Below are 17,717 nucleotides of genomic sequence, written 5' to 3' on the forward strand. Positions count from 1 at the left end.
CGGTCATTGAAATTATTTTGAAATATCAATGCAATACGGTTTTATTTTACCATTGTTTTTATTTATGCGTATAACAAATCATGAGATAGATTCAGCATTATTTCGTGTTTTTTTTTTTTTTTTTTTTTTTTTTTTTTTTTTTGCATATTTGTAATTCTTTCGCATATCCCAACTTAACACCCCTGGCGAAACCTTCTTGTATTCAGAAAATATGAGAGCCTCTTTGATGTCTTATTCAGACATTAAATCCCCCGTAGAACAGCTGCAGCTCAATTTCAGTTGTTTAAGTTTAAATTTGTTTGGCCCTTTTATTTGCCTTATTGGCGTCTTCCGCAGCGGAAAACGTTGTTAAAAATTACACCCGCTGCGAAAGACGTGCGAAAAGTTAGCAAGACGTCCGACTATATTTTGACTTTTAAAGGTCAAAATAATTATGTTCGTATGTCTTAGCCGTAGCGGCTAATTATTTGTAGCAGCAGCTAAATTTCACCATAGAGTCTCCCGCTGCTGGAGACGTTTAAAAATCAAACAAAGGCCTGGACACAGCTGGTGATTTCAGCGAAAAGAAGCAAAGGACGCAACGGTTAACGGAAAATTCCTGCGGAGAACGCAAAACGCTACGTCTGGCACAGCGGAAAAGTGCCGGCAAAAACGTCCCGAACGTCACGCAAACAACTTCCTTTCTTCAGCAAAAGGGACACAACAAGGGTTTTCATTGGAATATTCCATATAAAATGACATACAGGGTGTCCCAGAAAAAAATACCGAGTGAATAAAATTGAACGTTAGTCGAGAAATAAACATCAGAATCGAAAAATTTAAAATGTAGCGTATATCCTATTTTATTGTGCATCATATACGAAAATTTTATTTCATTCGGTTGACTGGTTGCGAAGAAGTTAACGATTGCATAATACGCGCATTAATGCAGTTCATTCCAAGTTTGATCAACAGGCGCTTTTTCGTACTCGCTCACCGCTTCCTAAATTTGTGTATCTCATTAAATATAGTACACATTATCTATTTAATATTCTGACGGTGTTATGTTATTCATAGTTTCACTGAAGATGAATAACAATTTGTCCGAGAAAGCTTTGATTTCTGCAATTGGAAGGTTTCCAACTTTAATTCTTTAGGCTGTGCAAATATGTTATATTTTAACTTTCAAAAGAACATTTGAGTCAAGAATGACAATGATCAAGTGCTTACAGCTTTATGTGTGATTTTATGATACCGCGCAACATTAATGTTTAAGTTTAAAAAGATTTAAACGTTACATTACAATTTCTTGTAAATATTCTAAAAAACATTCATGTGTGAGCCAGCTGGAATTCTTTATGCAATAATTCTTTATGCAACGTTTATACCAACATTAACAAAAAAGGATATTTACAAGTGCCGACCATCATCTTACACGCAAGCTTTCATTTTCAATATCGTGCAGGTTTTCAAATTTGAACAAAACCTAATTAAATGTTTTGCAAGAAACAGATTGTTAAAAAAAAACCGAAAAGGATTTCAACGAACACAATATGAAGCCCATTGAGAGTTAACCACTAGTGCGCATTTGTGTTGAATGATCTTTCTTTCAAACTTGGAATGAAGTGAAATGACGCGTGCGTTATGTAATCGCTCATTTCTTCGCAATCAGTGAACAGATTCCAGTAAAATTAGCGTATAAGATACACGCTGGTTTTTTTTTATTTTTGGATTCTGATGTCTATTTCTCGACTTACGTCCACATTGATTAGCCCGGTATTTTTTTCTGGGACACCCTGTATCTCTCCAATTGTAATGATAGTGCAAATATTGAAACGCTGGATATCTGAGCTGTAGTATGATATAACTATGATAAAGATCAAAATCGTATTGATTCGATTACTTTTCCCTACTCAATTAATCTGTTAAAGTATGCTTAAAGCATGTCCAATTCTCCATCCACCGTGAAACAGGAAATTATAATTATTCAGCCATGAATAAAATATGAATTGTAATAAAGAAATAAATGCATTGCAAGATGTGCAAAATTAGATACCCAGTTGCTATAGCATTAAATTAATTCATTATATTCTCACTTTGTTATCCGGTTGCTATTGCCAACATACGTGTTATGATATTAGTCCATTGCAAATATATATTTCCCCATTAGATTGTGAGCGCAAAGCGTTTCACTTTAGAAAGAAATTTACCAATATGTTATAATGATATAAATGTTGAGAAACTGCTTGGCTACGGTATGTTGTTAAGAGTCGTTGATATGACTCAAGGCCAAAAACACATTTTTCCAAATTCACTTCAGAATGCATAATAAAACTGATTGGTTAAGTTAACAATATCTATGTACAAAAGCAAAGTACGTATGATTTGACAATTATACTGTGAGTGACCACAAATACATATAATCAATACAATCAAATACACTGTTTAATATTTCTACTTAGCCAGCAGCCTTCAGATCACTGTTCAGCGAAGTCCACTGAAGACTTTTACATCCTTTTGCATAAAATCCTCGTACAAATGGTGGAAACAGGCCTGTATTGCATTGCAGTTGTCCCCCTGTTTCCACTTACTTTGACAGATGTGTTGTTTCAAACCAAACTTCAGTAAGTCGATAGAAGAATGCTTATATTCCTTTCTTGGAAGAGGTAAGCACTTTGACTTAAACTAGATCTTCTCCGACATTACTGACAGGTAGTAGTACATTGACTACATTAAATATTTCTGGTTTGCAATGTCCTTTCTTTGAAGGAAATGGACGCTTAGCACATTAGCTAGCCCAGAACAACATCTTCTTATATACCAAGCATAGAAAAAAAACCATTCTATTAATAGCCAATTACTACCTTCACACTATGATGTAATCTGGAAAATTCCCAAGTCTCAATTATAACATTAACCTTTCACATGACATCACTTCCTGAGGGGATTCCCATGATCCAAAGTTAGATATGATTCAATTTGTTTTCAAGTTGATGCAGAGGGGGAATTCCCAGACATGTCATCACTCATGAAATAACTCTAATTTCGTAAACAAAGATAAATAATCAAATTAAATTACTCAGGGCACATCACAATGTGTTTAACCAGTTCAGTAATATATATATACATAATTAAAGGAGGTGGCATTGATTCCGTATTTTATTATTATTTAGGCACAAGACATATGTTGTAAGTGTTAAAACATCTGACATCTCAAGTTTTCATTTTGTCCCCGCCAAAGAAGTTTAGAAGGGACGGGGGCTATAATATGATCTCCGATGTAGGAGGTGTGTGGGGGAGCGTCTGTGCAGATAATGTTAAACGTTTGCAAACAAATGTTAACCCTCGGCTTCTTTTGTTGATTTGATGGATTTCAATGCGACTTGGACACAATGACACTTGGGTATATTGAAATGTGTCATGTCAACAAGTGTGAGTGTCTAGTTATTTCCATATTTACAAAATGACCTCAAGTGATTGAGGTCATTTTGTAAATATGGAAATAATTTTTTTTAACAACCACGAGAGCCCGAGAACCGTTCTGGCGGGGACGCGTTTTACGTATCGCATAATTTACTAATCTCTTGTTTTACAATGAGTTGCATTCCTCAATATGTACCTAACTAAGCCATAAACTTAGGCGTGGCTGTTCCCTACCATCAACGTTTTCATTGAAAGTACCGATAATTATTGCAAAAATGCTCTATATTAACGGTCAATGTTCAAGAAGGAGCTTGCAAAAAATGTGATTTCAACATTTGTGGATTTATTTGTGAGGTAGGGAAAACAATTTGGTCGGTTATCATCAAGTCTGGGTTAGTTTGCAGTTCACTTACATATCTCATAAATTTTTCGAAGTACTGTTTCAATAATTGTATTACTTATTTGTCTCTTTTCGCCGTAAGATTCCTACTAAGCCTAAATTAATTATGGAATTCGCGTTGATACGTAGCTATGTAGATCGATACGCAAATAAACCCGCTTTCGTGAAACTAGAGACAGAGACAGAGACAGAGAGAGAGATAGAAATTTGCTCATCTAGAGGATCGTCAAAATCATTTTTCTGATTTTTCTATCGTCATAATATATTTTTGGAGAAAGCAGCGCAAGAAGATAAGTGAGTGGTATTAAAGACAAAAATAAGACATTTTACACGGATATGTAATTTCTCTACTTAAAAGAACTTAGCTACGGGCTTCAGCTTCAGCTTAATACTGCTGCTTTCCTTAATGTTTGCCAATTTTTTCATTTCAAAAATACCAAATGACAATTTTAATGACTTGTCCTTTACTTTAAACCAATTTTTAAACACAAAAAGGCTTTTTATAACGTGTTACATGTTGTCAAAATGTAATTGCAAGATGTGTCTTGGCAAATATTTTTGCAAAACTTTTATCAACTTTTTTGTCAACACTTTTAAGTTTAATTTAAAAATAACATAATGTTCCAATGTTTTATAGCAAGTGCTTATAAATGTTTGAATGTTATGAAAACTTTTTGTGCCCTTTATATACCCTTTTTATAACCCACACATTTAAAGGTTTTTTTGTCAAATCGTTTGTATTTGATTGGATGGTATCGAACAGCATTTTGTGACATTCTATCCGTTATCAACTATAACATTTTGATTGATACATCTGTCTGAGAATGAAAAAATGAACAAAAGATGTAAACTTACCTGCGGCGATGATGGCCAAAATGAAAGAAATATCCAATTCCATTTTAATAATGTTGCAGTTTATGCATTTACACAAAAATCAGATTTTGATACAAATCTTTAGTATAATAACTTTCTATAAAGTTGGATTGGTTAAACTACGGCTGCATATAAAGCGAACTATTCCTTGAAGTCACTCAGGTCCAGACACGGAGACACCAGTGATGTGGTGTAGACTTGGTATCAACTGGTATCTTCAACTGTAATCCGGGTGCCTAAATGTCACTAACATGACGACAAATTGAAATATTGCTACGTGGCACGTTTCTGTTTGATCACTCAGGGGTACTCCTATTAACATATATCGGGGAAACCTCTGATCTGCTTCTAAGAAGAAAATGTTGCATTGCTAGGACAACTGAGTTTCGTAAAATAACGTTCAGAAAAAACAAAACTACTGGATGTGGGGTGACATGAGGTGGTTTCAATCGTTACCCGTGCTGGCTACTCGTATAGAAAAACGCCTACCTCTGTGGGAAGTATCAGAGTACGAGATGATAGGAGTGCCCCTGGAAAGATTATAAATCGATATATATAATCTATAATGGAATGACCATGGTTAATTATATAGCTAGAGCTTTAATAATGAAAATTACTTCCGAAAGTAATTGCTTTTGCCTCAATGCCATTTATTACATTATGGTATAGGATATTTAATACAATATTAATTAGGAAATACGCTGGTATTTGATGATTTCAATAAGGATTATTTCCTGTTATATAAATATCCTCATCATCTGATTGTAAATCAGAAGGCATTTCAGAAATGTGCGAAAGGTGAACCAAATACCCGGGCCAAATACTTTTGACTACACACATTAGTACCCCTTGTGACCCTTGTGTTTTGCGTCAAGTGTGTTGGGGTGGGTTTGCCAATGTATAATGATATATATTATAGAGCATTGTGGCCAACTATATTATAATCGGATGGCAGCTCCATGACGTCATTAGCCTAACATTTATAATCATTGTAAGTCAGTGTATTGACGACTAGACCAGCGTGGCAATGACTGCTCAGTCAGTTGAGTGCACGCAGTGGCGTAAGCAGGCCTGACCTTGGGAGGGGGGGGGAGCAAGATTTAAACATTTCAACAATTTTGATCAAAAGTTAATTTATACCGCGAGTGTTAAATGGTGTGGCAATACAACTTAAGTGACGTCTTTGACGATCTGATAAGTGAAAAATCAAGCAGCAGAAATCATTGCAACAATAGCATCGATAAAGAAAACTGTGAGTTTTCGAAACCTATGCAAGTAAGTGGAAACCTTTGGACTAGTTGTAAGAAATTACAAAAAAAAAACCCCAGTTTATCATGAACAGTACTGATAGATATCTTCAAGAGTCCAAATAATATTTTTGTGGAGAGTTTCTGCTTCTTGTCCCTCTCGTCAACAAAAATATCGTTTAGATGCACGATATGCCCGTAGACGGAATTCTACAGTATTTTATCTACTTATTTACCTTAAACTCCTTGTCCGTGCGCAGAAAGAGACGAAAAGCCAATACCCTCCCAATACATTACAATTGATTGATATTACAATAATACGTGTTTGTACAGTTGCTTGTATCAGTAATAGAGATGTTTAAACTCCAAATAATATTTTTTGTGGAGAGTGTCTGCCTCTTGTCTCTCTCTCGTTTAGAGGCATATATGCCTGCAGACGGAATTCTACAGTATTTTTCCTACCACTTCTTTACTCTAAATTTTGAAATAACGGGCTGTTAAAGGACGCTTTATTTGAAATGTTGCCTGCGCAGGGACGGACCGGCCTGCCTGCGCATTTGAGTATTTTCTGCACCGCATCAAGCGCACTGGCAACTTTTTTTCAGTACTTCGCTCTTTGCAATGCTTTGCCGAATGATTGGAAGAATGCACCAAATATATATATCACATTATGAATGAATCAAATATGTTTGATGTGGTCCCTATATAAGCCTGTTCTTCGAGGATGTTTAGACACGCCATGGTTAATAAGAATTATGCTCCACATATCTGTATGAACTAATGGTGTAGAAGATTCTCCAAATACCATCTAAATTGGGAAAATATTTGGAGTTCAACCCCACATTGTACCAAAAAGCCCAGGCTTATTCCACTTAATTGCAAAAATTATTCATAACATGTATCCTGCAAAAGATTTATTATCTAAAATGGGGAAAGAGATACAAATTTGTGCAATTCTTGTAATGTTGTTGATCATCCAGATCACTTCTTTTTCGTTGTAGTAAGACGATTCCTATTTGGGAATTTTCCAACAGGATTGTTACGCAAGGGCTTGGTATAAACGTTAGGCTTTCTGTTGAAAATGTTTTATTTAATTATCATAATGACATTACCAGTGCTTATTCAAAATATATCAACTATATATGTGTTGGAAAAATGTGCATTGGGAAATTCAGATACTGAGGACATCCTTAATGGTCTGCTGTTCCTATTTAGGCAGGAACTCCGTGTGAGGGGTTTGATCTGCAAGTCAGGGGCGTAGCCAGCTTTCTTGGTCAGGGGGCAAAATAAAATTTCGGTGGCACAGACTAAAACAATTGCAGTTGCATCATACACTACATAGAGACTGTATGTCTTTGAGCTTCCCGAAAAAGGCCTTATTGGGATGATGTGGGCGCGTATAGTGCGATAAAAATGGTATTTTGGACTATTTTCGCCCATTATCCGGCTGAAAAGGGCTTTATTGTTACAATGTGCGCGCGTAGCGCGGAAAAATTGTCTGTTTTACGTCCGTGTGTTTCTGCTTATATTATGTTATTGTTTTATAATAATTATCTACGATAGTGTGCTGTGTACCTGAATATGAGTTTTTAGCAATAAAGGTGACATAATAGAGATATTGTAATCATTCAAACGTTGTGGAAACATTAGGAATGAAGTAAAACGGTCAATTTAAGGAAGAAATTAACTTCCATTTATCAAACATGGTGACAAATGAAAAAGTTGATTTAAATCCGTGTTTAAAAAAAAATAAAATTCATGTGATTGAAATCGCGATTTAAATCGCGCGATTTAAATTTAGCAACTGTGTATTGAATGTCCTGTGTTTTAAGAAGGGTTAAGTCACATAATGCTTGCACACGAGGTAATGTTGGTTATGCTGCAAGGGGTACCATACCCTTTGTGTAAGTTAGAGTGAAATAACATTTGAGGTATGAAACTGCAAGCCAAATAAACTTGGAACTACGTGGAGTTCAACTATTTTTACAGGTGCACTATCAGCTCATAGCCCCATTAAAACAAAACATTCCAATTATAAACACGCCTCTTTCTCAACCAAGCCCGGCATTCCCTTTTAAATTGATTTTTATTACCGATTGGTTGGTTTCCAAAATTCCAATTGGTCATGTCCTTTAGCTGTCTTTGAACATGTTAAACCAAAACACCTCCAATTGTTTGAATGGCTGTCTTTAGCCAAGGTACTGATGTAATGACCGTGAGAGCTTCACAATATGAAGTCAATGGTGATGTAATTTTCTCTCGTTGATATGCTGTGAAACCTATTGTAGGCATGGCCTATAACTTTTAAAGGTATAAATTATTTCAAACATAACTTTGGCAATACTCTCTCGTTTTCATTCGTTGAAACAGCAAAACATACTTTTTTGTATAAATCGAATAGCATTACTTTGAAACATTTTCACCATTAAAAAATACAATAAAATAATCCAAACCAATATCGGTAATCTATAATCATTTATATCAACAAGGCCGATCTCCGAATCATATAGCCATCCCTTTGGGGCGTTGGTTGTATCTTGAGTTGCCGACCTGTTTTGAATAATATTATCAAAGTTTATATGGTGGAGATATTTTGAACTTGTTGATTCCCCAGCGTTATTCAAAATTAGGATTTTAAAGTCAGGCTGTTTATCGCTATGTATGCTTATCAGGTCTCACATCCGATTGCTTCATCACACTCGTGTATGATAATATCATCAAATTGACCACCCCCCCTGTCAAAATATTTTGGCGTAACTCAGTGTGGTTTTGCATTTCCACCCTTGAATGACAAGCTTTGATCGTTCTCGTCTGTTGCATTCTGTTGGTAGCTGACGTAGATGGCACTGTTAGTAACTGTTTGTAAATATGCAGCCACAATCCTATAAGTGTACTTGCCTGCCCCTCTTTCTTTATCCAAATTTATTCCTTTCTCTGTTGGTTTCAATGTCTCTTATTTTGGCTTCGTCCATATTGGATTTGTTTGAGAACTTTGTAAATAATGTGATGGACAATCCGAATGATTGTTCATTCCGAGAAGACGTCTTGTTCTCATTTTCTATGATTCATCGAAGAATGTACATATATAGGAAACTAAAGAGATGTATTGATGAAACAGATCCATGACCTCGAACCCACCACAAATACAGCCTGTCTCAAAAGAATTGTGCAAGTGAAGAGCACCCTCTCTGGCAATTAGAAAATACCGTTGTGACATAATGCTTACATCCACGTCAAGGGTGTAGTGTTAGCTCTCAAATGTTGTTCTGTTCAATTTGCTTGTTTTAATCTCGAGATATGTTTAGTTAAAGACGAAAGGGTAAAATCACAATTGTGCCACTTTTACTAGGGAAGAGGGATTTACAAGTAGCATTGATAGTATCAAGTTTATCAACGGTTCCTTCGTGAAATCAAAAGAATGCATCAATTACACAATACAAACATTTTTTGACTGTTTTTACTGTTTTATCATGATAAAGGAATGATGATTCTCTTTTTCTGCTTAAAAGAGATTAAAGGATAAGAAATATTTCACATGCTGCTGTAAAAATGGATTTTACAGTTTGCTGTTCTGCATGTGCATGTCAATGATTTTATCATGGTAAATACTGTTCTCTCAGTCACTTAATGTTAAATGACAAACAAATATTGCGCACTTATACATGTTATAGATTAATGAACGCGTATTACTTGTTGGGAGAGATATTAGACAAAATAATGCGTCTAATGCATACGCCCCGAAAGGATTAGACTCATTAGACTCACCAACGTCAGCTATCATTGATTTGCATGTACAGCTCTCTTCCCTAGTAAAAGTGGCACAATTGTGATTTTACCCTTTCGTTGTTAAATAAACATATCTCGAAATTGAAACAAGGAAATTGAACAGAACAAATGGCATTTGAGAGCTAAGACTAAAACTACGCCCGTGACGTTGATGTAAGCATTATGTCACAACAGAATTTTCTAATTGCCAAAGAAGGCGCTATTCACTTGCACAATTTTTTGAGACAGGCTGTGTATGCTGTCATCTACCACATTCTTTTATTTACACTTGCCGATAGTCGCTTCATTCTGTCGCGATCACATATCTAGTAATTTTTACATCCTAGTATTTCGAATCTCAGTGCGCAGTGGGATCTAAATATGGTCACACAGCTGAGGCGTACAATACGGGCAAATACTGGTTCAGAAAAAAATGTGGTCACATCGGTGTACTGGTCAACGTTGCCTGGAAATACCTGTAGGGAAGAGAATGTTATTTCAGTGAATTAGAAAAAAAATACATCATAGAAATTGGATGGTCTGCATGTCAACAAGCATGATAGTAGACGATATACATTATATAAAATCATTACTTACAATTGCGGTTCCATTTTGATCTTCAACAAATACCTCGTTGGCACCAGTAGTCACGAATGTTGACACTTTGAACGATGTCACATAGTCAGCGCCTACATCAATATGTCCATCACCCTGCGTTATAACACCAGATACATAGGTCATGTTACCTATTGATGCAAGAAATTAAGAAAGTATTTTTAAGGCTATTGTCCATTCTTTTTCCGCTTGCAGCTCAAGAACAATAATTGCATCACAGCTGGGTCAAACTATACATCCTTATTTGTATGACAAGAATAAGAGCTGTGTATTTTTAAAGCATTTTCGAAACATTGTGTGACCTGACTCCATGTGACAAATGTGTATCTTATTTTGGGAACATGTTGAACACCATGACTGCAATTTTAACAAGATTGATTTGGTTAAAGTATGATCTGTCAAAAAATTTTCAAAACGTAAAAAGGGACCGTTTTTGGTATTATATATATATATGGTCAATTCCAGCCAAAGTGGGACAAAATTCTCTCTGGGGCCATTTTGAAAATGTTTTCCTTTTCAATTCTAGACTTCTCAAATGAGACGATCATATCTAGTGAATCATCAGGTGGAAGTGCCATCGGATTGAAAAATAACTTTTCTTGCTAGACCAAATAAAGTGTTAAATGCGCATATGCATGTTACCCACGAATTCAAGCCTTTTTCACCTGTTGTACGCCATAAAATTTCACTTTCTTTAATATCTTTCAATATTTTATGTGTGACTCATATACACTAGAAATCGGTGAAGACTTTGAACGTAAAATAGAATTTTATTACATATATCTACAAAGAAATATTTTGGTTATTACAAATTTTAAGAAAGAACCAGGTGTACAGTTAAGATTGTGTCACCTTTGAACTCTTTCCAAAGTGGATGTCATTTAACATTACTGTATTATTTCGAAAGATTAGAATAAATGCTTCATATAAATATAAAGTTAGATTTTGTATCTCGTCGCAGGATGAGGATCTCGGATGGATTCGTGGGTAACAGCGTCTGGAAAATAGCAATTCCTATTAATGTTTTTAAATAAAAATAAAAAATGCTTTTCCGTATGTCAATAATTCAGGCTGCAATGGCACTAAAATGAATTTTAATCGAAATACAAACTACATGGAATATTTAGAATGGATCATTATGGCATTTTGGGTATAACAATTTTGAGAATAATGAAGTTGCCAAATTCAAATAGACATAGCAAACAGTTTTATATTATTATTTTAGTAAAATCATTCCATATTTTCATGCAGCAATATTCTATTAACTCGTGTTTGACAGTTCATATGACCTAAAACACTATCAATACATTGTTAACTATAATTTAAGTAGGGATTCGTGGGTAACCAAAATGTTCGTGGGTAACACATATTTGAAGGTATGTATTGGTAAGCGGCAAAATAGAAAATATTACAGAAGGTTGGAAACCATCATGCGGTTATTCCTCCATTGTGTTTCAATGATTCCCGTTTCTCTAACCAATTGCATTTACCCAAAAATGGTAATTTAGGATAATCAATCAAAACTTCATGATACAGCTTCAGTATACCATCAAGAGGCCGCTATTAAACAGGACTGTTTTGGAACCTATTTCACATGTTTTCAAAATGTTAAGATGCATAGGAAACATATAATTTACGAGTAAATCCTTGGATTCGTGGGTAACGCCGAATTCGTGGGTAAAGCTATAAGTACTATAGTACCGTTTGGGGTTTGCGTTTCTTAGGTGCATAAACTGTAAGTACTGTAAAAATTATAGCATACCCATGGCTTGAATATGTGCTGATTTAAACTTAAAATAAACAATCTCCTTGTTTTTCAAGGTTAGCATCTACTCGGGATTCGTGGGTAACAAAAGTTTAAACCGTCGTAGATTCTTTTTTAAAGCGGTGAACTTATTTTTACGATTTACAATTTCAAGCGCTTGTCAAACTAAATTCAGTGTCCAAAGTCATTAAATGTTAATTTAAGTTATGGCAATTATATTTGCTGGACTCGTGGGTAACAGTTGATACGTGGGTAACGTCAAATTTGATTTTATGGAATTTTATGGGTAAAACGTATTTGCATAAAATAATCACTTGGACCTCAGAATTATAGAACGAAACTTCGTTTCATGATATAGTCATTTATGGCATATTCACTTAACATTTTTCAGAACGATCATTTTATTTTTGATACGCGGGTAACAAAATTATTAGCCAAATTGACTTAATGGCCTCTAGAGTCCACAAACTTTGGTGGAATTCAATCGTTTTACATTTGATGAGAGATCATGCAAACGTCTTTCTAACGGTAATAATTTCAGTTTGATTGAATGACATTCAATGACATATATGGTGCTTTATCTTTGAATTCGTGGGTAACGCCAATTCATTTAAGCCATCATAACTTGTCCCCTGGTATGACTTGCTAGTAAAGGCCTATATGCACAAAGCGAGCACAATGGACGTGACATGATATGCTCCATCAATAACGTGATTTTCTTTATTAATGACATTTTAAAGTGGAAAGTTAACATAGAGAGAATTTTGTCCCGCTTTCGCTGGAATTGACCATATATATTGATTTTTTTTTAAATTAAGGTTAATCATGCTTTCATGTCCTGCGGGGCCCCTGCTACAACGAAATCAGCGTAAACTCGCAAGGAGTCAGTCACTCAAAACGCCCTGGCTACCTGTTACAGCCACTAAGTATGTCTGTATGTCCGTTGTGAATGGCGGACAATGTGCCATTCACGAAGGATAATACTACTGGTTTGTACAGGTGGCGGTAAACAAAGAACATCATCTTAGTCAGGTCAAATATCTGGAAACTACCAACTCAACAAAATGAGCATAAAGTCGCGACGACTTTACGCTGATTTCGTGGTAGCAGGGCACATATGGGGTCCCACTTGGAGTGTTTAGTCATCATGTGGGAGTCGCCGGTGTCGGGCCTGCCGGCCATCCACCCCTGATGTCTTTTTTGATACAGCACCCCAGCTAAGAGTGACGGCATTTCGACATGACACGGTTCTAGAAGCTGATACTGTGAGAGCATGGCAAGGCATGTACAAGCTGATGCGGTTAGCTCTTCTGACTACAAATGACTTTGGTAGCAGTGCCTTGAAATCTGGTGGGCAAAAGCTGGTGTGCATTTTGTAGACTGTTGCTGAAGCAACTTGACGTCTTTGATGGACAAGCGTGATGCTCAGCTCTGAAATCGCATCTTCGCTCACACCTATGATTCGAAGGGCCTTCCTCTGAACTTGGTCCTTGTAAACGGTTGCTCTGCCTCTCACATAAAGTTTGTTTGCAACTCTCCTCAGCTTCTGTCTTGCTCTGGATGAGACGTTGTCCAGGTCAGCTTGCTGTCAACTGTGATTCTCAGGATCTCCAGCTCCTCCTTCTCAGCCAATTTGGTGGTACCAAACAGGATATTTAGTTTGGTTGGATTCCTCTTTCTTGGTATTGTCACTGCATTACATTTTGATGGCTCGAAGGTCACCTTCCATCTGTCTGCCTACATTTTCTCCAGGTCTCTGTTTAGGCTAGCAGTGACTGCTTCAGGGTTGTCTCTAGATGTTATCTCGCAAAACAAGGTGGAATCATCTGCGTAAAGGTATAGCTGGTTTTTACACCCAGGTCATATATGAAGACAGTGAATAAAAGTGGGCCCCATATTGACCCCTGGGGAACTGGGGCCAGATAGCACAACTTTGGTGGTACGATCTGCCAGGAAGATCCTAATCCAGGTAAGCAGTTTGTCGGATACTCCTTTGGCCACGAGCTTCGAGCAAGGCCATCATGCCAGACCTTTTCAAATACTCCATTGATATCCAGGGCAATCAAGTGGACTTCGTTGCCTCTGTCCAGGGAGTTGGACCACCCTTAAGTCAGAATGGTGAGGATGTCAGCTGTGCTGTGGTGTGGTGTGGCATGAATACAAACTGTCTATCTGAAATAAGTTGGTTTACTAGGGGGTACTGTACAACAGCCTTCATGACCTTGCTGATGATGCAGAGCAGAGAGATTTGGCGGTACCGGTACATAGATGGATTAGAATTTCTCTTGTGAATAGGGATATCAGATGCAGTCTTCCATTGGCTTGGGAAAACTCCCTTGGAGAAACAATGCTCAAACAGCAGGCTGGGTGGTCTTGCAAGTTCTGCGCTCCAATCCTTCAGGACTCTTGCAGGGATTTCGCCAGGACCAGTAGCTTTATCTGGTTGCAGATTCCTGAGAAGCTTCCTAACATATTTGACCTTGAAGGCTATCTTTTCCATTGTGCACGTTGCTGAGTGCTGAACTTCAGGAGCAGATTCTTCTGCACTGGCAAGCTGACATTTACAGGCAAAGGTTTGGCAGAATTATTCAGCTTTGTCTTTTGATATAGTGTAGACTTGACGGCCATCCTCAAGCACTGGTATATCAACTCTGGTGGACTTACCAGCTAGAGTGTTAACAGTGTTCCACCATTTCTTGTTGTTGAGGCTGCCATCTGAGAGTTATTTCTGGCTTCCTTATCTGCACAATTATACTCCTTTCTAGATTTTGTAGACTTATCCTTGTATTCCATGGTGTTATTCTCTTTCAGCTTCCTGAATAATCGGCGCTTCTTGGCTGCTGCTAGTTTGCAGTGGCCATCAAATCATAACTTGTCTCCAGTCTTCTTGATAACGTGCTTTGCAGGTATGAAGATCTTCATAGCATCACTGGTGATAGTGGTGATGTTGCTGCAAGCTTCTTCTGGGCCGTCAGATTGCAGCGCAGGAGACCAGTCTGCAGATGCAAGAAAACCTCTCATTCCCCAGTAGTCAGCCTTGTCATACTGCCACTCTTTGCGCTTGTAGGGTTTATCTCTGTACAGCGGCACGTTCAGTTTAAAATGAACTGGACCGTGGTCTTGGATGTACTGTGCTTGTGGCATTAAGATCAGAGAGGAACCAAGTCGAGAATCTGGTCTTCCCGGCTAGGTTCTCCAACAAATTGTGTTAGACCAAGATCATTACACATCTCACGTGTACGACGTGCAGCAGCATCTGTTGTGCGGCTGCCTAGTCATTCTTCGTGGTAGACATTGAGGTCGCCAAGAAGAACTACTGATTGTGCATTGAATTCAGAAAGCTTTGACAAGGTGTTGGAGTTCAGATAGCTGATGATATCACTGTTGACACTAGGTGGTATATAGACAGCAGCAAAGAGTATTTTCTGTGACTTCATTGTTGGAGAGCACTGATATATGGCGATACCCTCCAGACAGTAGATGGTGATCCCTCCTCTGTTAGATGTAGATCTGTCCTTGCGAGTATCTTGGCATAGTGATGCAATGGCATCTAAGAGAGTTTCCACGATGACAATAATGGATGGCTTTAGTTATGGGCAGATTGGACAGCTCACCAATGTTTGAACGTAGTCCTCTGATGTTCACTTCTAGAAAAGTCAGGTCCATTTCACGTAGTCATTGGGCAGACATGGGTCGTTTCCATTTTGATTCGTCCATTCGAGGCCTCTTTAACTTACTTGTAGCGAGAGAAGTTGAAGAGTGGGGGTGCTGGTCCCTCACCCTAGATACACACCTAAGCGGTGCGGTGGGGTGTGCACTATACATGACCTAAACTGAAAGCATCCTGTGATTCAGAACATTTCGGATATCCAGATGGCAGACGATACCTCTCGGTAAAGGATGGGGTGGTCAGTCATTTAGGTTACCCCCCTCACTCACGGCTGTTTGATGTATATAGAATTGGCTTCATTATTAACTAAATGCAAACTATAGATGGTGCTATTTATCCTAAATCATATTTCTTTATTTGCAAGGGTTAGGTGATTAATACTGCCATTAAAACAGCTGGAATAGGTGAAACAAGCAACAAGGAAATTTTATAAACAAATTTTATCAAACAATAAATGGAATTATTTGTATTAAAAGCTTAAAAGGGTAATTACCAGTAACTAAATAGCGCCACCAATTTTGTCATAAATATATACATTTTATATCCGAAAAATCTTTAAAAAATACTATAAAAGTGAATAATTTTGTAAAAGAGGGGAAATGAAAGTTGAGAACGACTCAAAAGCATCTGTATATAGTGTATACATTAGCACGATATCACATTTAGCTGTTTAAGCCTAAAATTTGGTTGTACATGGTGTTTTGTTTGAAAAATTAATAAATGATCCCATCAAACAACGGTGTGCACTATTATGATGTGCCAAAAAGAGTTGCCAAACATGCTCTTTTTGTGATTTTCTCCATTATTGTTGTTTTTACTAAAAATGTATATATTTATTTTTTAGAGTCCTTCATACTGCAGTTACTGTCCGTTTTCCTATACACAATACACAGTGCTCTCACCATTGACGCGTGACCTCTAAAAATGATGTACGTTGGAAGAATGGGCACTTGCCTAGTTAACATCACTGTGTGAAAAATAACCAGCCAATATTTTAGCTATTCTCTAAACTTCTAGCAAATATATTTCTCTAACATGACCTAAAATTACAGCTAGGTTAGATGTTCAGAAATAGTCGCACTTTTTTTAAAATATGAGTGAGGGCAAGGCATAGCTAGCCAACTCCCCGTGTTAATTGAATGGAGATTTGACCGAAAATATTGGTATCGGACCGCTCACTTCTGAAGGATGCCACAAAAAACGGTACAAGCTACATTTTAACTATTCTAAATAGGTTCTAGAAAATATAGCTTTGTAACATGTCCTAAAATTTTAGCTAATTTAGATGTTTGGAGAGGGTCGCACTTTTGTGTTTTAGGAAGGATATGTAAACGACAGATAACACCAAAAATATGAAGAAATTATTTCCAAACCGTGTTAAGTCAACAATCATTATGTTGCTCATTTTGAAGAATGCTGGTTAACAAAAAAAGCAGGTCTTTGTCTCATTTCGTGAACAAAGCTACACATACCATTGTTTCCTTTCGTTTCCTTTATAATCGGTTAACCAACTGAAGCTATAATACCAGCTTTATTGCGATGTCGCACATTGAAAACAGACACTTGTGCACAACCAGAGAAGATCTGATTTATTCAGTTGAGCTGCTTCAATGAGTGTTATCTTGGTTTAATAGCTTTTAATGGGGTTTAAGTCCTGCAAAGGTCGATATGAATTCTACTGTAGACATAACTGCATCATGTGACGTCTTGCCTTGAATAAGTGTGTACGCTTAGATGTCTTGCGTGAATAATTCAGAAGTCATGTCACTATATGCATGTCTGCGAGTACAGGGTGTATCAAAATGTTTGGTACCCATCAGTTTTGGTGTTTATTGACAAGCTTGCTTCTTCAATATACAACATTGAATCATCTTGAAATGCTCAGGATTTATAGTTTATGACCTTTCATAAAATGTATCTATAAAAAAGGTACATGTAGCTCCTGAGTTGCATTTTCTTGTGGTATAAATGTAGTCTTGT

General features: G+C 36.9%; 2 protein-coding genes across 2 annotated transcripts in view; one reads left to right on the plus strand and one right to left on the minus strand.

Moving 5' to 3' along the window:
* LOC140139620 (uncharacterized) overlaps positions 1–14,860 on the minus strand; it is a 103,814-nt gene extending 88,954 nt beyond the window's left edge. The window contains exons 1-3 of the mRNA XM_072161323.1: positions 14,758–14,860; positions 10,285–10,433; positions 10,028–10,163 (exon numbers count right to left, since the gene is read on the minus strand). Of these exons, the coding sequence (XP_072017424.1) occupies positions 10,028–10,163; positions 10,285–10,433; positions 14,758–14,860 (388 nt within the window). The remainder of the gene's footprint in view (positions 1–10,027; positions 10,164–10,284; positions 10,434–14,757) is intronic.
* LOC140139194 (uncharacterized) overlaps positions 1–17,717 on the plus strand; it is an 893,593-nt gene that overhangs the window by 463,309 nt on the left and 412,567 nt on the right. The gene's annotated exons all lie outside the window — the stretch shown is intronic.

This window comes from Amphiura filiformis, chromosome 18, assembly GCF_039555335.1.
Source record: "Amphiura filiformis chromosome 18, Afil_fr2py, whole genome shotgun sequence".
In the NCBI taxonomy this organism is placed as follows: Eukaryota; Metazoa; Echinodermata; class Ophiuroidea; order Amphilepidida; family Amphiuridae; genus Amphiura; species Amphiura filiformis.